This window comes from Pyrgilauda ruficollis, unplaced genomic scaffold (genome assembly GCF_017590135.1).
Source record: "Pyrgilauda ruficollis isolate IOZ18807 unplaced genomic scaffold, ASM1759013v1 scaffold24, whole genome shotgun sequence".
NCBI lineage: Eukaryota > Metazoa > Chordata > Aves > Passeriformes > Passeridae > Pyrgilauda > Pyrgilauda ruficollis.
In genome coordinates this window covers 18048165-18073121 of record NW_024523648.1, presented here as the reverse complement: position 1 = coordinate 18073121, position 24957 = coordinate 18048165, and the positions used below count along the sequence as shown (strand labels likewise).

General features: G+C 36.8%; 1 protein-coding gene across 1 annotated transcript in view; it reads left to right on the top strand.

The window, feature by feature from the left end:
* The window catches only part of WDR64 (WD repeat domain 64), a 58305-nt gene that overhangs the window by 26198 nt on the left and 7150 nt on the right, over positions 1–24957 (top strand). Inside the window, exons 11-21 of the mRNA XM_041470051.1 lie at positions 8188–8314; positions 10326–10474; positions 11482–11605; positions 12929–13098; positions 14873–15049; positions 15977–16107; positions 17376–17453; positions 19090–19180; positions 20583–20625; positions 21891–22021; positions 23403–23508. Coding sequence (XP_041325985.1) covers positions 8188–8314; positions 10326–10474; positions 11482–11605; positions 12929–13098; positions 14873–15049; positions 15977–16107; positions 17376–17453; positions 19090–19180; positions 20583–20625; positions 21891–22021; positions 23403–23508 — 1327 coding nt within the window. The remainder of the gene's footprint in view (positions 1–8187; positions 8315–10325; positions 10475–11481; positions 11606–12928; positions 13099–14872; positions 15050–15976; positions 16108–17375; positions 17454–19089; positions 19181–20582; positions 20626–21890; positions 22022–23402; positions 23509–24957) is intronic.

Below are 24957 nucleotides of genomic sequence, written 5' to 3'. Positions count from 1 at the left end.
TTTCTTGATAGGACTAATTATTAGAAAAACATTGTCAGGCAGCTATTAAAAATCTTCTCATTTTCCTATCACAAAAATTAAACTTAGTTTTTTTGGGTTTATAACATAAGAATTAGGCAGAGACATTGAATTGTATATAATTTCTGTATGACTTTTAGTCATATGCATTAATATTTCCATGGTAGTGGAATTTGAGGTAGAGGGGAGGGCCAAGGCAGGAATTTTCATATTTCTGTGTTGCTGAACTTGCTCCGGAGTATAATATTCATGGAAATAAGTTTGTTCCTGATCTTCCAGTTTGTGAATACCTTGGAGATAACAGTTTGCATAGATACAGTTACTTCTAGTCCCCAGCCATGTCATTTTCTTCAGCATATCAGTTACATGAATTTACAGGAAGATCTGAAATATTGATGTGATCTGTGTGCTCCTAATCATAGGAACATTCTCTTTGTCTTGTGTTGAGATTTCCCACAATCACAATTGTATGTTAAATTATATACCACAGACCAACATGAACTCCATTCATCACAATTACACTTAGAGTGTGTCTGTCTTGACTTACATTTTGGTCGAAAATATTTCCAAGAAGTAATTACTTTTAAATTTGTCTGAAGATATTAACTCATTCCTTGTGTCATTGTACCAAAATTCAGACTCAGGTTTGCGTATGGACTCTTTGCTAAAATGTCAGCATGTTATAGGCATCAATTAGATTATTGGCATGAAAGTAAAAGCATATGTATATGACTGTGAATGCAAATGTATAGAACTCTTTGATTGAAATTATTCTGCAGAAGCCACTAAAGCAATTTTCAGGAAACATTTTTTCTGAGATGACTGCCAAAGCCTATCTCTAGATTTGTGATTGTAATACCATTGATATTTATCATTTAGGAGCTATAAAAAGAGGAATGAGTGATTATTACCTACTCCTATTTTATACCTTTTCTCTACAAAGTAAAATAATATGGTTTATTCAAGCACTGAAGCAACATCTTTTTTATTGACAAAAAATGCTGATAGAATACATTAAGTCCTTTAAAAAAAGCCAGCTTTGGACTTGGAATTACAGCTAAGCAGCATCCTCAGATCCTCAGATGCTTCAAGATACACTTGATAGACAATGAATTATGACATCAGTTTGATGTTTCAAGCACACAAGGCAAGATTGTCCTGTATAAAGATACTTGATCTGCCACTAATGCATTTTGCTACAAATACCAGTACTCCTGAGTTAATAGAAATTGCTATAGTTGCTTGGGTTTGGTTTTTTGTTTTTTTTTTTTTTTTCCTGTTGGGCCCAATAAACAGAAGAATTACTTTTACAGAATGTATGGTAATATGAGAACAGTCGGTGGGGTAAAGAAATAATGGAAAACTGACTTGATGCTTCAGCACAGATAGAAGAATACTGCATAGGAAATCTCTGCTGTGTTTATTGCTTTCCTCTCCTTCATGTGTCTCAGTCCTTCATTGCCCCTGTCTGTCTATAGTTTGTCCATTCTTATTTTCATCCTGCATCAAGAAACATTTCTTTCTTCATTTTTTTCATATTACAGAACTGATTTGAATGCATTCAGGAAGAATCAAGGGGAAAAAAGCCACTCATAGGCACAGGGGCTATTAAGCCTGGAGATGTGGCAGGAAGCAGACCATTATATGAAAGATGATCTTACACTCTGTGGAAACAAGGAGGTTAAGGCTAATGGCAGAGACCAGACCTGCATAGCTATTCCAGACTGACAAGAGCTATTCCAAGAGGAATAGATCTTGTACTGAAAGGCTGTGAAGCAGTGACAGCCACTCTCTCTCAGTGCAGAGTGGGGATTCAGAACTTGAACAGTGGAGGCTACAACTTCATGTCTTGCCTACTTGAGTTGTCAGTGGAAGTCAGAAAGCCAAAATATACTTCACCAGGTGTCTGACTGGTTTTACAAGAACATCTCAGTGGTGGGTTTGGTTGAATTAGACCACCTGAATGAGTCAGAACAACATTTGATCCTACAGGCTTCAATTAATAGAAACAAAGTTTTGTTTGATGATCAGTAGGGCTAATATAAGGACTATACTCCCAGTCTTTAAACCCACTGTACAGTATCATTTGTAAGCACAAACCGCTTGTTTTAAACAAGTGAAGTCACTGTTCTTTTGGTTTTTTCTTTTTAAAAGTAATTTCATTTTTGGTAGCTAAAGAGCAATGCACACATTTACACGTGTAAATATGTACGCAGAAGAGTAGTGCAATAAGCAGGAATTTCTCATATCTTCATTCTGGGCCATGGGAGAGTTTCATTCCATTCATAATTTCTTCAAAATCTAATGCAGCCTACATGATGCAACCACGTAAACATTTCCTTGCTGAAATTTGCCTATCCTAAAGTAACTCTGTTGTACATATGTTAGCTTTACTCTTACACAACCCAGGGGTAGATTTTTAGCATTTCAGAGAAGATAAAGGGAGGTAAGATATGTTATTAGTTTTTTCATTTTCTGACTTCTGCAAATTTATTCAACCCTTGATATTATCAGTCTCCTGTCCTCTCTCTCCCAATCTGCTTAATATCGGCTGGGTGATATCCCTGTGGGAAGTCATAAGTGTCTTTGTCAGTTTGGAACTGAGCAGGTGATTGTATCAGTGCCTGTTAGTGTGAGTGTCTGTCTAACCAGTTCTGAAAGCACATGATATTGTTATAAGGATATATTTATAGTACAGTCATTTGTCTTCCTGAAAAATGAGAGCAAGTCGTCTGGAAACACACTGCTTAATTTATGTCAAACCATTGCTAATCACAGCCATTACTGGAATGTACTGTGTAACAATATTAAGTTTAATCTAGATAATTTGAAAAAGAGGCACTTGGGAAATCTGTTCCAGTCATCCTTCACAAAAATTATATGGCCACATCTATATCAGTCACATTTTTTGTTTACAGCTGTGAAACCAAAGTTCTCTTACTGCTGTGTCTTTATTCTCTTTGGTTTGTTTGTTTCTCCCAGATATTAAGAATTTTATTCTTCTCTTATATTGCATAATCCTTCAATAGCACTGAATATTCTTCAGACTTCTCATGTAAGATACCAAATTTTCTGTAATTTCCTGTCCCATTTTCTAATATTCAAATCACACTGTGCCTTAGATAGTCTAAAAAAATACCAAACAAAAAACCACTACAAAAACCTACAGAAGTCTCAAGGGAGAATCTCTTCCATGTAGACAAATATTGACAGGGAGAGTGTAGAGAAGATGGGACCAGGATCTTTTCAGTGGCTCCCAATGACCAGAACAAAGACAATGAATACTTAAACAGGAGATTCTTTCTGCTAAAGAAAGGAACATTTCTTTACTGTGAGGGAGACCAAGCACAGACACAGGATTCCCAGAGAGGTTGTGGAATCTCTGTCCTTGGAGATATTTCAAATCCATTTGGACATGGCCCTGCTCTATGTGACATAACTTGAACCACGGTATAAGACAAGGTGATCTCCAAAGGTCCCTTCCAACCACAATTGTTACTCTGTGAAAAAGTAAAATTACTTCAAAAACTTTGTCTAAGATGAGAGAATCATTCTAAGATTGGTTGAAGATTGACAGGAGGAACCTGAGTGGTTTTTAACTCTTCTGATTCAGGTATCCATGGGCAGCCACCTCTGTTCTATACCTCTAGTTTCCTGTTTCTGATCCCCACACCATCTACATGTCCACTGAAGCTGTTCTTCAGAAGTGTTGAGTGTTATTTTGTCTTTGCAGCAGGGATCAGGTATGTCTATTGTCAGCACATCCTGCACACAGTGCAGAGACAAGGCATGCAGAGCATTTACACCCTCTTAATAGCAGCACCCAGTAAATATCCTTCAGGCTCATTACTATGTAATTAGACTCACTACTGCATAGAACAGTTTTTATTTCTTTCCAGCAGCCCTTCAGGTTTGGAAAAAGTAAGTAATTTTATGTACTACCCCATTAATGGTATTATCTGAGAAAGTGATTTGAAATCCTCATAATTTTGAACTTTGTCAAGTTGCTATCTCAGTAGGGCAGTAGGTACAGTACTGGCTGCTGCACCACATTGCATTAATAAGATTAGAACTAAATCCTCCTTGTCTTAACCTCACAAGTAATCCCACTGACATCCATTGGTTCCTACGTCTTCTTACTGTGACAGGGAGTTCTAGCACTTTGCAGGATCACCTTCAGGGATCACAAGACACATATAGGCACTCTCTGAAGATAACTTAAGTCACACAGTAAGCAGAACTGCAGTTTGACATTCATGCCTGGTGATTTTTGTCTTTGAAGCCTCAGACATTCTATATGAATCTGTGAATTTTTTCATTTAGACCATGGAGCCTTAAATGACCCTCTCAAACAAGTGAACAGGGTAGCAAATAGGAGCAGATAAACTAAAGGCTTCAACAAAAAATCCACCTCAGTTGTTCCTTACTCTTCCTGTCTATGCCTACCTACAGTGAATACTGTGGCTTGCACAACTTCTTTCTGCCCAGAGTGGCTGGGGTTTGGATTTTCCTGCATAAGTGATTTTTCATAAGTCCTTTTAAAGACTTGCAGTATCACCATTCTGTAAAACTGAGGAATGTTGACTTCAAAAAGCAAATATTCTTTAACTTTCAAAAAGTATCAGCGGAATGTGAGAGTTTGGAAGAACTAAAAGAAAGTTACTGTTTTCTCTAGAGGGTCATTGAGATATTTCTCATAGAACAGTATTTTAAAGTCACTTATTCTTAACTAGCAGAAATTAGAAGGGTTTATGTTTTGGTGGGGGAAGGGGGAGGGGCAAAACCTGAACTTCTTTAGTCCTTATCTATCTCAGTTAATTACAGACAGAAGGGAGAACAGGATTTGCTTCTTCCAAAGTCAAAGTGTGTTTCCGCAGTAGTGTCTTCATAGAAACCTGGCAAGAGATAAGTGTTCCCAAGCCTGTACTTTATTGTACTGAGAGCAAGTAAAAAATCTATTTATCAATTTTTCTGGCCTTATTTCCCATCTTTTTTCTATTTCCTTCTGCTCTTCACATTTTAGTTGTTCGGATGAATCTTTTGCCTTCTGTCTGTCTTTGAGTGTATTGAGAAAAATAGGAGAGATGTGTTGCTAGTTTTACGTGCCCATAAAACAAAGGCTTCAGAGCCAATGGAAAAGATTGTTCAGACTTTTTTCTATGTTCTGAGTTTTAGGGCTTGAAGGAAGGTTGTGCTCAAGAGGAAAATGTTTATGAATGCAAATATAGACATTTAAATTTTTCAGGGGATGTCAGAAGGCTCAGAGTGGGTCTCAGTGGCAAGAAGTTCCACTGAATTCTGGGGGGATTCAGTTCCCGATTTTTTATCAGTGTCTGTGGAAATTCCATCTGTAACTATGTGATTTTTCCATTGGGTTGAAAAATTAATGACACAAGAAGAGCACCTCAGAACAGAGGGAACTATTCCATATTGCAGTCCTGGAGAGGATAACAAAGTAGTTTTCTGGGGCTGTTGCAGTCAAGATAGAGTAAAGTAATGCAGTGTGCATTCCTTGAATGCCCCTGTGCACTAGATACCATCTGTGTGGAGAAGGCTGGTCACAATGTGGGAACACAGGCAAGTATCCCTTCTTGCCCTCTGCTAACTGTTAAAAAAGACTCTCTCTGGGTCAAAGGCAATTCTGCCAACAACTAAACCAAACAAAGTTTCTCATTAATGTAAGCTACTACTGTAGAAATAATGTTGCTGGAAGTACAGCTCAGCTTTCCCTATAAAGTTGAAACAGTGGGTTGTTTCCAAAAGCACCTTCTTTCCACATTCCTTCTCCTCCCTGTTTTGTTTGCTTGTATGTAGTCTGTATTTTGCATTTCAAAAGACACAGTCCAAAAGCACTTTCCCATAAAGAATATGCTCTCAGATTTCAGGGATTCCTGGTATTTCTCAGGCTGCTGTGGGAAATTCTTCAATAAATAAGTAGGACAGTAAAGTTAGTATTAACACTCCTAAGGCAACTGCCCCTAGCCACTTCCTAATTTCTAAATAAGCATGCCTTTTGTTGCCTCTCTTCACACATAGATTCGTACACAGTCTGTGTGCTGATGCAGATGAGCAGCACTGACATTGTGTCTTGCGGCCACGCTGGTGATGCCATGTGTAGGAGTTACTCATGTGGAACAGTGGTTTATGTAATCTCCCCATCCCTGCCCACGGGCTGGGAAAAGAAGGCAGCCATAAGGCAGGGAAGAGATTTATGAATGCTGCAATGTATCTAGGTTTTTTGCTGTCACTTTAAGTGACTGCTTTTCCTTAATGTGCTACTGGCCTTAACAGCTGAAAAAGCAGCAAGAAATAGCACAGGAAGCTCTTAGTTATATTCTCTTGTGCTATAAAGACATCTTCTCTTTTTATCACTTTGATATTATGTCAAACCTATGTCTCACTTTTTGACCAGTTGAACTTGAATAGTCTGTTACGCTGTTAGAATTGTCTTTCTTCATTTTTGTTTTGTCACTAACACTGTAACAGATCTGGGTGATGTTTATGGGAAGGTTTACCTTTGTTCAGTGACTTATTATTTTCACCTGATGGTAGTATCGCCACAGATACCTACTTTTACTTAATTTTCATCTCTTACTCCTGTTTTCACATGTTCTAATTGTGAGCGTACTAGAATTGAGCTTGGAGATCGACCTGTGATAGTGCCCTAAATTTCTCAATTCTCATAACTGAACCTTCTTTCAATTTTTGCTGGTCTACTGTTCAGCTGGATGAAGGGCTTCATGATTTTTTTCCTATTTAATGGATTTCCTGTTTCAAGGCTTCTCAATTACTGTTTTGCTCTTCATAGACTTTAGAAATTGCATGTCTAAGTAAACTCTGAAATGTAATCAGAGGTCAATGAGAGGAATGTGATGGACATGGTTCTTTTGACTCAGTACTGTGTCAGGGAAAATTTATTCTCAGTAAAAAGTTCTTTAGAGTCCTTTCTCTTTGAGTTTTCCTGATAACAAAATATTAAGGAGAAATTTTCTTCTACTTAACATTCTGAAACACTCATGTATGAATTTATCTCTGGTGCCAAAGGTGATATTTTTAAACACTGATTGATGTACCTGTTCCTTTTCTTCCCTTCCTTTTCAGAATTCTGGTGGATCCACTGTACATCCTTTAAAATCAGGTTGTGACTTTTGTCAAGGCCCACAACGTTCAGAGTACTGATGAGAGTGTTGCTGTTGTACCGACATGTGTCTTTGTGTTAAAATCCCAATTGAAAGTGAAGCCATAACAATAGCACAATTGAATGAATAAAAATAACTTGCAAAAGTGCCTACATACGACTCACCATTATGGCAGCTGAATAAGAATTGCAGGCAGACGTGATGACAGAATAACTTTTGAGAGCATAGTAAAATTATCTTGCAGAGAAATACACCACACTAAAGGCCATGGGATCTGAGAAATTAAATCATGATTTCTTGAAGTATTAAAAATAGTTTGCATGGGATAGCAGTAAGTTCAACACAGCTTTGAATCAGGCAGGATGAAAAGTGCTGCTAACAAACAATTATTCTAGATTTCAAAGGAGATGCTGTGCTTTCTTACTTTCAGGTTCATTGAACCTGAAAGTAAGAACAAATACATCTAAATACATCTAATGCTATTTACAGGATGGTACCCTGACTGTGGTCAATAGCATTTCCTTATAGAAAGCACAAGAGCTTTATATGCATAAAAATAATACTTCTGTAGTGTGTTCTGATCCTGATTTGGTCAAACACCTGCTATCAGTCAAAGGAGTTTCTTTATCCAGAACCCCCTGAAATTTGTCTTTGTACTGTTGCACATCATTTCATACTCCATTTCAAATGCAAGTTTTTAAACCAGTGGCATTTATCTGTATGTTACAGAAAAGTACAGCACACAACAGAGGCCTCTTTTCATTAAGGGTTAGAACCAGTTTTTATGAGATCTGGTTCTGCTGTGGACTTCTCAGGTCAAGACTACAAAAAATTCAGCCTTTCTGTGCATTTTATCCTTAGTAAAATGTGAATAAAGGTACCTTTGATATTTTTCTTGCTCATTTTGGGATGTACCATTTTTAACAAAGTGATTTCCTTGGAGGCTATAATATTTATGTCATAGAAACAAAGTAATTGAAAATCCAGTCAGGATACAGCACTAGATTTTCTCGTCTCTCTCCCCCTCTAGGTTTTTAGAGTGTGGGATATACAGACTCTTTCACCGCTGCAGGTCTTCTATGAAGATCATGGGACTCCAGAAGAGATGAATGCCTTTCCCATGGTATTTGACAATGACCATGGCCTGCTTTTCACAGGTATGTTATTGCAGTTGGTGTGGGAGAGCATGTATCTTCTCTTAGAATCCAATTTTCTTCATGATTAAATACAGCTGAAGTTGAGTACAGGAGTAAGGTATATGAGACTATACAGAATGCTGGGAGACGAGGGAATTGCCAATTAAGATTGTCTTAAAGTGGGTTCTGTATGGTGCTAATTTCAATATTGAAAACAGCATGAAAATATGCAGCATGGGAATTAACAGCAGGAACCAAAGGAAATGAGAAAGGCTTCTCTGAAGGCAAGGTGAGCCTCCCACAGCAAAATTAAACTGCACAGATTGTTATATAGACTTGTAATTTCTTGAAAGCTATTAAGTTATTGATCTCCTCCTAACTATTCCTCCAGGACCCACCTCCTGTTTGGAGATGAAAACAGCAGTATTCAATCTCTGTGGAGCCCTCACAAGTATATTCAAACTCCTTATTTAATTCAGTGGCTAAAGACAACCCTACAGCCTCAAGTGTCAACAGACACACTGTCCAACTGATTAAGAATAAAATATTGTGGGAACTCAACCTGGGGTTTCTGGGTTCTGTTTCTTGACTTTGTAGCAGGGAGCCTGACACCTCTGAGGGACCAGAGCTTTGCATTTGTCACTAAGGATGTTAGCCTTTTATATCTAAGGCAGAGAATCTTGAAATTGGCAGGGTTTCTCTGCCCCAGAGATGTAGTCACAGAAAAGAGAGCTTTGAACATGTTCTGAGGCTATAGAGACCTGACATGTACCAGGAAAATAAGGTAATTGTCTTTGGAGACAACTTCTTCTGTCCTTGGATTAGGAACAAGGCACAAAGCTTGCAAAGCTTGTCAGATCTGAGAAGATGAATGTGCAACATTTTGTTTTCAGTGACCTGATGGCTTCTAGTGAATTTTTTAATCGCTAAAGGATACAGATACTGTCTTCATTTCAAGTTTATGCTTGTGAGATTTTCAAGGCTTAGCAATGTTGTGAATTTATACAGGTCACTCCTTGACAAAATGGAGTAATTTGCCATTATAAACAATGGTTCTATAAGTGCCTAAATATTTGTAAAAGTCTGGTCCTAGACTCTGTTAATGATTCCATTAAAAGCCTAAGTGAATGTTTCCTTGCCCCTGAAGACGGCAAGAGATGAGCCTGTGTATGAGTGAATTCATTCTCATTGCTATGTACCTGGCTTCCCAGAGGAGATTTTCACTTGGTAATTCACTAACATTCATAAATCACAGCTCACCTTCATGCTTCATTTGAATTTTGCCATAGCTTTACTTCTGTGCCTGCTTCCAGGCCTCTGCACCTGGATTTATGCCAAGGATTAGGCAATTTGCTCCTTTGCTCTGGACTCACTGCTGCTCCTCTGCTGGTGGATCAGCAGGGATACCAGGGCAGGGATACTGGAGCTGCAATGGGAGACTGCATATGCACTCTGGCTTGAGAGCACTGTACAGACCTTGTCCTTCCTTTTGTCTTTTTGTCCCTGTCTGCCTCTGTCTTTGCAACCCCTGATCTGAGAGCACTGGAAGGTGTTTGGAAAACATCATTCAGAACTGCAGTGCTGTATAGAGAAGATACTGGAAAGACATCATCATTGCCTGCAGATAGAATTGCTTTGTCTCTAAGAAAGTAGAAACCAGAATTTATTTCAGTGATAGATCTCCCAGTTAGAGTTTTATGTATTTGGGTTCATTCCATTTCATGCCAACCAACTCTGCAAGTAGGGGATTTATGGCTTCTACTAATTTGCAGTCAGGATGTCAATCTCATCAAAGGTGGGCTGAGGACTGTGTAAGACAGGTAAATACTTGGCCATTGTTTGACTGGTACTTTTTGGGGACAGTGTTAGAATGTTTTCTGCATCAGTGAACATGTGTTCTCAAAAACCAGACAATATTCCATATCCTCTTCAGAAGAACTCGTATGAACCCAATGGTTTATGTGAAATCTTTTCATTTCCAGGAAAATTATACACAAAGTATATGTATTCTCACTTCTCTCATCTTGTGCAGGTTCAGATGTCATTGATATTTATCCCCTAGCTAATGTGACACAATATTCAAAAGAGTTGCCTCAGACACATGAGAAGAGCCTCAATGTTCTGCTCTACAACAGGGCTTGTCACCAGATTCTCAGCATTTGCACTGAGTCAATACTAAAGGTGAGTGTAAGCTGTCACCCTTTATTACTGAAAATCAGAAGTCTCAGCTTTAGTATTCAAAATAAGTTATCAGGAAATTTGATAAATTACTAATATTTTTATTCAGTGTTGTTTTTGTGGCTATTTTTGGGGTCCAAAGAAGTGGTAGCCATACACCCCATTTGGGTTCAGAAGATCCAACTTTTCTTTTTAACATAAATGCAATAATCTGTGTAAATCACTACAGTAATCTACATTTTCTACAATAATCAGAAGAGGTACTGAGAACCTGTAGTTTTCACCAGCTGTTGGTTCATTAGATGGCAAAATCTGTAGGGAGAGGTAGCATCTTTTATTGGGTCAGTTGGTGATGCATGGCATTCCTGTGGAGAAAGGCTTGTGTAATGGTTTTTCTAGTTTATACTCTCTCTGAAGATGTTATTTGTCACTGTAAACCCTGGCTTCCTTAGACCACAATGGCTGCAATGCTATTACAATCACAAGGTGATTTGGAGCACTTGGTGCTACAGAAAATCAGATTCCAGTGCATATGATATCAGTAGCTACTTGACAAATCCAGTTGCATCTAAGCTATCCCACCTACAGTGACCAAATTTTTTACTCATATTATATTAAAAGGTGTTGCTTAAATTTCTAAAAGAATTCAATAATGATCACAGATAGTTGTTTCTATGTTTTTGGACCAAATGTTTATGAAAAGCCTCTTCTGTATATTCTGCACAGAAACTATAACTCAATTCTTTCTAGTAAAATTTATTTTCTTTCAAACTGTAAAAACACTTTAATATCACTTGCTCTGGTTTAAAAGGGTCTTTATCATAACATACATAAAAAATAGAGCTTCCCCTTGCCTAGGTGGCTTCCCCAGAGAGAGATTTTCAGGGAAAATACACTGGTGTTTCAGTAAAAAAATTTGCTATTGGCCATAATTTCTCCTATTACAGTAGAACACATTGTGTGATCAGTTTTAGAGGATGTATTCAAAATAACTAATATTATTTTTTTAGGTCTGGGACCTAGAAACAGGATCTCAAATATATCAAATAGAAGATGCGCATGGGCTGAATACTGAGGTGACCTGTGCAGCCATTGAAAGAAATGGCATTTATCTTGCTACTGGGGCATGTGATGGTAAAGCAATTAAATAATTAAATAATTACTGCCTTTTTTTTTTACCTTTACTACTTTTTATTACCTTTTTTTTTTTTTAAATGGCATATTACGTTAACTGACAGAACTCTTTGCCTTGACTGTCTCAGTGACAGAATTAATTTTGATTGCACAGCTGTCAGTCTGTAGAAGGGCAGGGTGGGTCTTGGTTAGGTTCTGTTTGATAGGTGGTTCACAGAAACATCATCTTGGGCTGCTTGGGCTCTGGTTCTTTTTTAGCCTATTACTCTTCGAAAGACTCTTCAAAACTCTTGGTCTGAAAAGTTGTTTCCTCATAATACTTAGGACCTAGATGTATAACTAAATGGCTGCAGATGAAGAATGGTAGTTTTTAAATTTCTAATCTCTAAGCTCAGTTTTATGGTGTTGGAAGTCATTGAACACTAGAAGAAATAGAGAGATGATAGATAGATGGATAGATAGATAGATAGATAGATAGATAGATAGATAGATAGATAGATAGATACAGATGTTTCCTGTATTTTTCATGCCTGTTATTAAGGGTGCATGAGATTTAGGTAATGTGACATGACCTCTTCAGTACACAAGTGCACATCGAATTGTGCAGAAAGTTTTAATAATTTTATAATCTGTTAACTTGAAAGAATAATTCTTCTTACATTTAAATGTTCAAGAATACACACCTGAATTTCTAAAATATGTGATGCTTATGAAATCTACTTCACATGAAGAAGAAATTATGGCCTTCCCCACACAACATACTGGCTAATACTCTTGTTTCTACTTGGGAGCAGAGACTGCACCCTTTATGGATCTTAAGACCATAACAGAAGATGAGTGTTGTCAAGTCTTACAAAAGAAAAGTCACATGTAAATAATTGCTTTACTTAAGAAAATTCCATAGCTCCTTCTCCCCAGTAGCTCTCTGGGATAAATCCAGCAATCAGATCCCTGTGCTCATTGCTGTAATTCAGAACCCAAAGTCTTCTGCCAGATATCCACACTCTGATTGCTCTCTGAAAATCTTATTCAGTAAGATAAGCAGAGATCTTTTATCCTGGGCTGCACAAAAAACAGAGATGGAATAAGAGATGGAAAAATTGAGAGGGTAGTGATGTTTTCTGTTAAGTGGTTTTGGCCCTACAGCTGCTTTGCTAAGAAACACACAGTTACAATTTTTGAAAGACTAGTGACCTAACTCTTGACCAAAATTGGATTTTCGCTTTCTTTCTCTTTTCCCTGTTTGGTCTTATTTAAGATTCTGGATTTGCAGCACAGGTTATTGCTCATTCCCTTTTCTACATTTTTGTCATCCCTGTGTAGGAACAGTGAAAATCTGGGAGTTTGAAAGCGGGCAAGAAGTTAAAGCCTTGCCTTTAGTGCAACACAGTGATGATGAGCATCGTGTGCTGAAGATAGTATATCTGAAGGCTGATGGGGGTCAACATGCACTTATTGTTTTGGAGCAGAGAGGGAAGATAAAAATCATTCAGGTTTTTCAAATATGCTTCTTTTTTCCCCGTTAATTTCATTTGGTAGCCCCTCATTTCTGAGGTAAAATAGGTCTTTATTATTAATTAGTAGATAAACTTGTAGAAACTGTCAAGGAACAATCTGCTTTTCCAATGTAATCTATTTCAAGGGCTTTAGTTTTTTACCCTTCTGTCTAGTGTTAAAATATTTATTAGTTCACCACTGGTTTTCAGCATTCTCATAATTTTTTCCTTGAGTTTGCTTTTTCATTTGTGATTGAGGTTTCAGTAGTTACAGATCCTTTGAGGTAATGGCTTTAAAATATTCGTGTTGTTACTACAAGTGGTGTTTACTCTATTTAAAGAGCTTCTTAAGATAATATTTTGATGAAAATATTATTTTATTTTATTTTGGTTTAAAATTAATAGATTAAGACAGTGGACTCTTAGGAATTGATACCAAGAAAAAGGCAGTAATAAATCAGATTGACTTGCTTGGCTTGATTTTGAGCATCTACTCTGTGTTCCTTTCATCTGAAACCAACATGATGCATTCGCAGCTTACAATAATTATGGCTTAACTTCTTAGACAAGCCCTATTTCTGTGGAATTACATTCCTCAAATTGGAATGTTTAACTTGGAACAAAATTCTTCTGAAACTTTAAAGCTGCTGTGTGCAAGGTAGAAAACATGGGTTTAGACAGATGATATATGTGAAAAAAAAAAAGTAATATACAGGCTCTCATCTCAGTAAATAATATATTCTTTTGAGCCTGCTAATGAAAAGCTGCTTTATACAGGGTTTTCTTATGTTGTTCAGACTTTTTTTGGAAATACTGCACCACACTATTTGCTCCTCAGTTATTACTGAAATTGTTTAACAATCCATTAAGTGTAAATGATGTAAATGTAACCCTTGACAAACAGATTGGTGAGGAGTTGAGTCTCCTCCAAGTCTTTATGAAGCTAAGTAGATTAATACTGTTTCACATACTACATTTTTTCCATAAACTTTTCTGTGATAATGAGAAATATACGTTGTTTTATTATTAGCTATTCTAAAGGCTTTAAATATAGTAGTTAGCAAGGTAATTGGGAGTAGCAGCCCAAAACAGTTCATCCTTTGTAGGACTCTACTATAGATCTCTCAATTTTTAGTCCTTTCCTAAAGGTATTTCTTGTTTGATTAACTCAATAGCATAAGATTTACTAAAATCTTAATTATTACTTCATTCTGCAACCCAAGACATCTATGAAAACAGTAGCGAACCTAAGAAGCTGATTTCAGTAACACTTCTCAAAATGGACAGAAATATCAGTGTTAGAGCAGGAGCTATACTGGAGTCAATCTATTATAGTTGGAAAAGCATCAATGCCTCTAGGCATGATGGGGAGGAATCCGAGACTCAGGGCTTTAGCTCGGAGCTGTAGCTTCTGTTCTCACACTACTGCAACAACCATCACTTTCGCTGGATGTTTTGGTAGATATGAAATGGAGAGTAACAATGTTTGTGAAATAAGCAGCTAAAACTAAGGAGATAATTTAAGGTAGTTAAAATGAGTAAAATCAATAGCTCTGAATTCCACAGCTGTGCAGCTTCTAATTTAACAGCAGGTAATTTAAGGGGAGCTGGCATTTGTCTAGATGAAACTTCAGTTTGCTGTTTAGTTAATACCTGTAACAGTTTTTGTAATTTGTCAAAGAAAACAAGCTTTTGATACACACTTGCTATAATTCTTCATGAATAGAGAAATCCTTTCCTTCCTCTTTGATTAAGTCAGTTATTTTAATAGGGTGACTCAGCTCAAACAGATCTATATGTCACATGGGTGCTTCCTGAGATAGTGCCATTTCCACAAAGGAATCCGGTTGTGTATATGTCACTGAAGCCCTCCTCCTTAAAAACACAAGATTTTTTCCCTGAGATTCGGCTTCTATGCAACACCAGCTCCATGAAAAATGATAGAGAGGTGAGAAACACTTCAAACTTTCACAACATTTACAGAAGATTAGAAAGTAAAATGTTTACTGTGCTCACAGTTATTTCATGTTTTAGCAACTGGACAACAACCAAATAATTATTCCCCACTGTGGTCCCTTACAACCTTACATGTTCTGTGATTCTGTGATTCCAGACTTTTCAGTAAACTGAAATAAATACACAGAATAAATCATGTTTCTAAGGGCTATATCGTCCTCGAAGTCCATTGCATGGTTATCACCATAATTAAGGAGTTGCTCTGAACATAAACTTCACATTCCTGTACAATATAGTAAATTGAGGTTCTCACATAAACACCTCTAGAAATGTCTTTCCTCCTATAGCTAGGCTGACCTTTAGTAGTAGTGGCACATAAAGATCAAGCTGAATATCAGAGTGATTCCTTTTTCTCCTCTTACTACTTCAGCAAAATAAAATGCCAAATTTATGTTTCAATTTAACTTGAATAGTCCACAAGACTTAAGTTCTGTCTTGTAAAATTTCACTAACTTTGTAACAGGTGTGGATGGTGTTTATGGAAAGGTCATTATATCTCTGTTCAGTCACTTCTTCCTTTAACTTGATTAGAATATCTCCACAGATACCTAGTTATGATTAATCTTCAGCCCTTACACTTGTTTTCAAATGCTCAAATTGCAACTGTGCTGTAAAAAGCAGGTCAGATTAGAGGCCCCTGTCCTCTGCAGCAGGGAGTCTCCCAATACTTTCACTCCCTGTTTCCTATGATGCTTCTATATAGCTCAAATACAATAGCATTAAAATAGCATCCCATATGCAGTTGTTGTAGACACTGTCAATTTAGGCATTTTGTTCAATTACCAGTTAAAATATTTCACTGTCTATAGTGTCCTACTCTTACTCCTACTCAATTTTTTTCTTTTAATCTTCTTTGTAGACTTTTTTATCTTGTGTGGATATTAGGTGTTTTGATGTTTTACAAATAGAAGGAGGCAAATCGATAGCTACAGGAAGTGCCAATGGTGAAATAAACTTGTGGGATTTTGAATCTGCCTCGGTGAAATGCCTGTGAGTATTACTTTCATGCCTTTTGATCTCCAGTATGTCATACAAACTTTTCAAGTGGCTTACTAGAAATTCCAATATGCCCAAATATAAAGGGATTTGCAAGCAGGACTTAAAGTAGCAATTTATGTGGGCCCTCCTCCCTCCCACTTCAAATTACTTTACTAGCTAGTCCTGACATTGCAGGTAGGAGAAGTGACCAAGAGAGTCATTTGGGAAAGGAATGATATAATTAAAAATAATGTTTTAATGTAGCTCAGCACTGCCACTGAAGGAAACTCTCACTATGTAAATCACTCTAGTCATTGACTAGTGGCTGCTACTGAGCTGTAGAAACATCCTTATTTTGGAAGTTTGTGTTTGAGAGGACATTTGGAAGTAATGCTACTTCAGATGATGATTGCAGATGTTCTGCATTATCAGTATCTCGATCACTGTCCTTACCTAGAAGACTAAAAGTTACAGTCAATGAGGAGAAACCTGATGTGATTTTGGAGGTTTGAGAGTAAAGATCTTTCAGAGAAAGTGACAAAGAGTCACTTAGGTTCCAGATATTCTTATGCCCATTAAGCTGCTACATCAGTAAACTGAACAATGGCAATATGTCTGGTTAGACTGAGTAGAGCAGCATAGCAGTATTCCTATGTTAGTGAAGGAATGCATGTCTTTTAGGACAAAGTCAATATCTAATTGTCCTACCCAAGAGTCGCACTTCATCCTTCATGTGTAAAATTGGCGAGTTTGTGAAAAGGTGAGATGCACCTTTTATTTTCTGCACCATGGAAAATAATCAAAACTTTACTGCAGTTCAGACAGTAGCTCTTTATTTATATTTTCTTCCACATATATGAGGCAGCCAATTCATATTGATGCATGGAAGACAGTGTTAGTAGAGTACTTTACCCAGGGTTGACATCACTCTTTGAGTGCCAGGAAAAAGATGCATTGCTAACATTACCTTAGTTAGTTAAGTTACTTCACTTTCCTCTTAAATTTTAATCCTCAAGAAAATACTTGACTGAATCAAATTTTTATCATTCCATCAGGTACCTGTTTTTCCTGGCACATGCAGATTCCATATGTCTTGTCCACTGACATTAAACCATCATAATTGATTAACTGATTCTGAAAAATTGTCTAAAACTTTAGATGGCATGCATTCTGGGAAATTAAAAGTTTAATTTTTTTTAATTACAATTTAAATGTGAAACATTTTCTGGAAAAATATGCAACGTATCTGACATACCCTGTACAAATATCTTTGTTTTCAGGCGTAAAACTACCGAAGACAACCATGGCTCTGGAGTCAATGCCATAATATTCCTTGTACATAGTGTTTCCTCTTCCAGGTAACTGTGCATTTTATCTTCCTTGGGGACAGGCACAGTCACTTGGAATTTTGTTGTAGTAAAATGTTTCTCCAAGACAGGTTATTTGAATTGAGATTTTATTTGTATTTAATCAATTCAGGTCCATACAGTTAATTAACTTTCCAAATCTTAAACTTCATAATGCTTGTCAAACAATATGATATGTTATTTTTTCCACTCAGCTCTCCCTTTTTCCTCTAACTGGTCTCATAAGTCTCAAATATCTTGAAGAATTCAACGGAAGGTAGCTCTTGCCCAGTATCAGTTTTCCAGTGTACCATAACTTCTTTTATCTCTGTGAGATAATTGTGTGGCAGCAGGCCTTTTCTTTATTTCAAACCTGGAAAAATCCTCCTGCTTTTAGATACTCTCAGCAAAGAGAGAAGTGCATCAAAGTGTGTAGCCACAAGATTCCTCTTAAAACAAGGTAGAAGCTTCCATAGGTTGATAGTGTTGGATGAAAAAGAGAATTTTAGCCAAATATGCTCAATTTGAAAGAAAGGCATTGCACCTGTACATCACTTCAGAAACACACTATGCAAAGACAATGTTAGCCAAAAGGATTCAGTATGGCTTAAATACTTATGCAGCTTTAAGTTTTTACAATTGGACAGCTTTTTTACTCTTGTGAACCATAAAGCTGGTTTATGGTCTTATGTTGCTTTAAAATCTTCAAGTACCTACTACTATCAAGTATGCTACTTGATATCAGTGCTACTTAACTGAACACAAATTCTCTTTTTATAACTACATGATAACTTAATGATTAGTTTAAGAAATTCTAGCTAAATTTAAAAAAAAAAGGAGTGATTAAAATTCCTGAATAGATTTTTTTTATAAATTAAGATAAGCTTTTACTATTCTTAAACAGGAGAATCCTACAATGACTTGGAAAATCATACAGTCTTCGGTTGTTTTGTATTTATTGGGAAGATACCTGGATAAATTTGACTGTGATCATACACACACACAAAAATGTTCAAGCATGATAGCAAATTGCAAAGTTATGGCCACCAGACCAAATTTAAGTGGACTGCCCCAGCTGCATACTTTCTAACTATCCCAATTATTCAGATACTCTTAAAAGCAGAGCGGCAGTGATATTAGTGTGTTATGTGGCAAGAACCACTTATTAACACAGTCAGAATTTTTCATGACTCAGAAACAAAACCGTTGAAGATCACACCAATTTTTTTTTCATTTTCTTCCACAAAACCACATTATTGAGAGTTTTCGTAACAATTTTAAGATAAGTTTTTATGATTAATTGAAAACTGTTTGCAGAGAAAGTACCACGTAAAATGAAAGGGAACAAGCCATTGGCAGGCAGTTAATTTTTCCCTTTCATGCCTTAAAGATGAATACCAGTGTTACTTTTCAATTACTATGGATTTCATTAGCTCAAAACTCCTGCCAGGGGAGGTTGGCTGTGTAATATGCAAATACTGCCCAGTTACTTAAAAAATATATAAAACCAATAACCCTTAGTCTAATTAGTCTAATCAGTTTAAGTACTATTTTATTAGGCTTTTTAATGCTGGTTGATATTGATTTCACCAGTATCTAATAGTATCTTCAAGAATATCAGTGATCTTCAATAATTTCTTTCACACAGGAAAAGAAGTTCCCTGTCCCCTACTCCTTCTGTGGCGAGTGATTCCAGTGCCACTTCAGAGCACGAGGGAAGTTCTTCAGACCAACATGAGGTAGGTATGGTGGTTTGATGGATTTACTAGCATTCAAAACAAATTTCTGTTTTCTTTTTGGTTTTGATTTTAAAATACTGTAACTTACTAAAATCCCTCCATAACACCATCAACAAAACTAAATATCAAGAATTATGAAGAAATTAACATTGTTAAACTGACTGTGGCAGTGCATAAAGAATCCTTTGGTAGTCAGCTGGCTCTATGACACATGGAATAGCTATGTATAGCTAACAAAGTGTTTGGCAGATACTTATCACTAGGAATTCTGACTTTCAAATGGGGGTATACAAGGATTCAAGGGGGAAGGTAAAATAGACAAATCATTGTATACTTGAATAATATTGAATAATAGCAGAACCATTTCAACATTGCAGCCATACTTGCTTGGATACATTCTTTACATTCTTTCAAATGAAAGTATCTTCTTTTTTTTTTTTTTCTTTTTTATTCTTTTTACCATCACTGTATCAGTGTCTTAATCTCTGTATTTTTGCTAAGGATAGTGTTATGGGTTTTGTGACATCTTTTGCCTTTCTATGCCAGAAGGACATGTCATACTTGCAGAGCAATAAACAGTAAGTAGGCAAAAGAAGAAAATCCTGCTACCTCTCAGATTCTTACCAGCATGTTGTTTCAGCAGAACATGGCATTTTGATAGATTCCCAAGAGCACACTGGATAATTGCTATCTGCAAACTAAAGTATCCAATACACTGTTCTGTGTCCTCATTAGAATAACAAATGGAAAGCGATTTTCAGCCTTTAAAAAGATCCCTGAAAGTCACATACGTCAAGCCTTACACATAAACGTGTAGGATGAGATTTGACTTGCCCTCTTCTGAGATACCTCAAACACTCAAGACCGCAATTTTCCCTGCCTTATTTGACTTGGCAATTTCTGGGGTCAGTATACTGATTCCTGTCAGCCTTGGGGATCCTCAGAAGCCTGTGTGGCAAGGCACAAATGAGGATTTCTGAAAATTCCCTTATTATGCAGACATGCATAAATGTTTATATATGTATAAATGTATTTTTAAACTTTGTTAATTTTCGCTCAAGGCAGTAACAAGACTATATGCATGTTCTGAATGACACTCTCAAAGAGATCAAGGTTACATTCACAGTTGTGACTGATGTTGCTTGTCTTAAGAAATTAAGGCTATTCAGCCAGATTTACATTTAACATGCTCCTTAATTCCCATTGCTTTTGTTTTTTGATTTGTTCATCTGTTGATTCTCTTCAAATAAAGTGTTTCTTGTTTACACTCAGTGGAAATTGGAGGAATATTTGAATAATCCAACTAAAAAATAAGTTCTTATAATTTCAGCTAGTGAACTGTTCTGTAGTTACATCCAAATTCCACTTCCTAATTCTCTTACATTTTATTTGTTTCTTTTAGAAGAATGCGGAAAGTGATGAAATTAATACTGAAATTAAAACAGGTACGGAAAGATGTTTTTCATTCTTTTTGATGTTGATCCATGAGTTCTGCCCAAATTATTGTAGAGACTGAATTTGTCAGTTTGTCTGGCAAACTTTGTTTAGAATAATTGGGATACCTTTGGTATGTGGATGACAGGTCTCATCATCTTCTTCTCCCTCCTGGTTTGCAGTTATTTCCTAAAAGCCAGGATGCAGGATATGCAAGACCTTAATTGTTTCTTTTCTCCAAATTGACATGATAACACTTTCAGAGTTTGGGAATGTCAACTGTACACACTTTTCTTCCACACAAATATTCTTATTGAAATTGTATAGCAAGAACCAACTTGAGTCAAGCATCAATAAATGGCCTCACAGACAAAAGCTTAGAAACTAGGTGAAATTTTAGAAAGAAAATTCTTTGTTACAGTGTCTGTCCTTAAAAAAAACATAATCAAGAGAGAGCCTAGTGCCTAAGAGTTAAAACTGTGCAAATGAGTTGGTAAATTTGCAAGAAATAAATCCTCTAGATTCTTCTGAATCCCTTAGAAATCCTCTGCTGGAAAGCAGAATTTCCCAGTAATAATAAATTTGATCATCTGTAATAAGGATTTAAGATAAATTTATTTGGGGGAAAATGCATGCCCTAAAACCAGAATATTCCTAAGCCTTGTTGCCCAATGAAATAGACACTCATGTTAGGTCTTGCATCCACTGAATGTCTATGAAGGTCCTGCCAGCATCTCCAGTTCTGGAAAAGTAACAGCAGAAACTCAGAATGGGTCTCTGTGATCATCCCCTTGCATTTAGCAGAAGTTTTCAATTGGAGAAATAAGTATAGAAATCTATTATTCCAGAGTGTTAAGTGTCATGTCATTATTAAATTTCATTGCTGAATTCATTTTTATCTCTAGAAGCCTCATGCAGAGGCTGCACATGTGCCTGGTAGCTGTCCTGATGGCCACTGTCCTGCACTCCTCCACTCTCACTTGTGCTTGCAGTTCCTGTAAAATCTGTAAAATACTGTAAAATGGCTCTCTTCTAAATAAGTTTCCCCTATATCACTGAGCAATAGTTCTGGCTGGCTTAGATAAGATAATGAAGATTGTTCCCACTTCTTTTCAGTTTTCTTTATCTATACCTCTAATGCTTTTTGAGTAATGCCATCTTGATGATGGGCTTTATTTTCAAATTTTATTTTTCTAGTGTTACATAATTTCTGTGCATTGAAAAGCAATGCTAAAACCTTTTGAGAAAATATATGATCATTTGTGTTCCAAAGCAGAAGAAACAACTGACTGTAAGGACACCCAAAATCTGGAGATGAATGAACAGTTGTTGAAGGCTAGAGCAGGACTATCACCTCTACTGGCTTCTGCTCATGAAAGTAGCTGTGTCCGCCTATGGAGTATTCAGGTAGCCAACTGAATGTCTTTGGGAAGGGACAGAGAAGGTAATTCCAGTAATCTTTGGAAAATTGGTCTTTAACTAGCAATTGCAGCAGCGGGTATTTATTGCATCTTTTGGTTATCAGTTTCTTCCAAAATTAGTTCTGCTTTAGTAACTGCAGCAGGGCTTAATGGCAAGCAGAAAACAAGGAAACATGATTTGAAGTAATTATAACAAACTGACTCTAAATTTATGTGAAAGTCTAGAATTTGATTTTTTCACCCACAACGTTTGCCTTCTAAGACAGGATGATAGGCAAGGCAGAGTGTCCTACTGTAAGAAGAGGCTAAATATGTCTGGAAAATTGTCCACGCCAGCTAGCACTAGTAGGGGAACAAACCAGGAGAGAATAGTGTCCTAACACATAACATTTAGAACTGTTATGGGCTTGAAAAGCCAGTCATGCTACCAAATGGCAAAGGCCTATTTGTCATATCACCTCGGATCTGTAAGACTTTTCCAGGCAGCATGTTACTCTAAATAATATACACAAAGGAAATACAGCAAGAAGGGAAAGTACCATGATATGATTGGTTGATTGGTAATATTGGTCATTGTGACAGACAGTGATCATAAAAGGTCAGCCACATAAGGCTTTAACAGGAATCCCAGCTAAAGCAAGTCATGGGAAGAATTTTTCCCATGGGAAGAAAGATGGTGAAGGTAACCTTGCAGATGTTTTATGTAAAAATAGAAAATGATGGTAAATGTATCCAAGTATTATAGGTGTGAGCTATGTTGGGTTTTGTTTTCTTCACAGTTGTTATATTAGTGTGCTTAGATTCCTACAGGAATCTCCAAATTCATATACCAGTGATGTCATCACTGGAATGATTGTCATCATCATTACACGGATGACAAAATAAGAATCTCCTTATCAGCAAAACATTCTCCGTCACATCCTCTCAGTCCTGAAGAGGCAATAATGGAGGAAGTCTACCGGTGCTAACTTGAAAAATAGAGCAAGTTGGTGAAGGAGACATTATGGGCCCATTTGCAGCAAAACGCCAATATTTCAGTAGCAAATGAGGGGCATACTGATGCTATTTCATAGCAAATGAGGGGTGGGTGGTAAAGTAGGGGTAGGTACAACTAGGCTGACTTGCCTGAAGAATTAAAGAGCTTGTCCTTTAGACATACAAGAGACCGCAATCCAGAAGAATACACAGCTATCTTCGTAATTTGGTAGATTTAGGAATTTACTTCTTAGCAGCTTTCTGAAAAGATATTAACCCAGTAATGTTGAATAGATAAAGTCAATGGCACTCAAATTCTGGTGAATTAATATTTTTAATGTAGGTATTATAAGATAAATATGTGAGGGTTGTTTGCTTGTTTGTTTGTTTAGGGAAACTTGATGAAAGAACTTCTGCCATTTTCAGGACATCCCTCAGGTCCTTTGACAGCACTGTGTACAGACATCTTCACTAAAATTCTTTTGACGGGCAGTAAGGGTGAGTAAACATGTTAGTCATTTTGTTCAGGACAGTCAGTAGAAAAAGAAAATATAATGGTGTAAATGAGCCAGAAATGTGGAAACGATGATCCAAGTGCTGCCAGGTTTTCTTCATCAAAGCTATAATTAAATAATTGTAAAAGGTGTTTTGTTTTATAAAAGGATGGTGGATTAAAGTCTAATGTTATAGTGTTATCAGTAGAATTGTTTTCATAAAAAAAACATTAAAATTTTCTTCATTCATATGCCCTGAACATACTTTCTATCTAAATTATTATATTGATCCCAAGGGCAAAGTTTACTGCTAAGAACAAGCAAAAATTTCAGTTCCATTGTAATGATACCAAATGAAAAGTTGCATCTTAGGCTGTACCAAGAGCTGTGATTCAAACACTGATACAGAGTGCACAGTAATAGCTCCAGCAGTGCACAGCTATATAGGAAAAGCACTTGTCAGTGCTAGCAGCTCATTGCTAAATCTTTAATTCCACATGAAGTCTGGCTTTCCTTTGTCAGAATGTTCAAAAGTTTATCTGCTGTCTGATTCTTCTTGAAACCTTTGGAATTACCCTGGCAATCTTCCATTTCTGTATCTGTCATAATGTGTCACTTTTCTTTTAAAATACATATTAGAACTGTTTTCTGCCAGCTTTCTGCTCCTGTGTGGTCAGATATTGGATGGAGAAAGGGATTTTTCCCCTTTTGTTTCAAAATTGAGCAATAATTTGACTTTTATACTGAAAATGATGAGGAGTTTCCACTCCTCTCTGATTCAAATGAGTAAATGAGTTCAGAAGGGCAGCATGCACTGAACAGGATTTCAATTAGTTGTGGAAAAATATCCACCCTACTACCTGTTCATTTGGTACTCTCCCTTTGCCTTTTTGCATTTGTTTCACTGTGTATTTGCTTTTCATGCTTTCCACACTCTTCTCTTTTATCTGCAGTGCTGCTACCAATCTCCTTTCCCCTCTACAGATTTTTCCTTGTTATAAAAAGGTCAGCTTCTTTACCTGCCTCCTCCCTTGCTTGCAAATGTACAGACCTAGAAATCAAATGTGACTGGTATGAAAGTTGGAATTGCACAAAATATTCCTCTGTCTTGTAGTAGAAATGAGAAGTAGGAGGCAACTTCATCGGGAGAGGGGGAGCCTAGGCAGGAAACAGAGCAGTTGTGGGTAATAAAGAAAGTGGTTCTTTGATTCTAGTTTCACATGAGTGCACTGAAAGGTTGTAAAACATTAAGCATTCACTATGTATACAATTAATTAAACTTTGTCCATTTTACCAGGATTGAAAACCAGTGTAATCCACAGGAAGCTCTCCTACCTCAGCTGTGCAATAGACAACTGACAAGATGACTCTTGTTTTTCACTCATAATTTAAAGAAAAAGCTTTACCTTACTTCCATTTCAAACCTGTCCAGTTAGTGACACATTGTTCACAG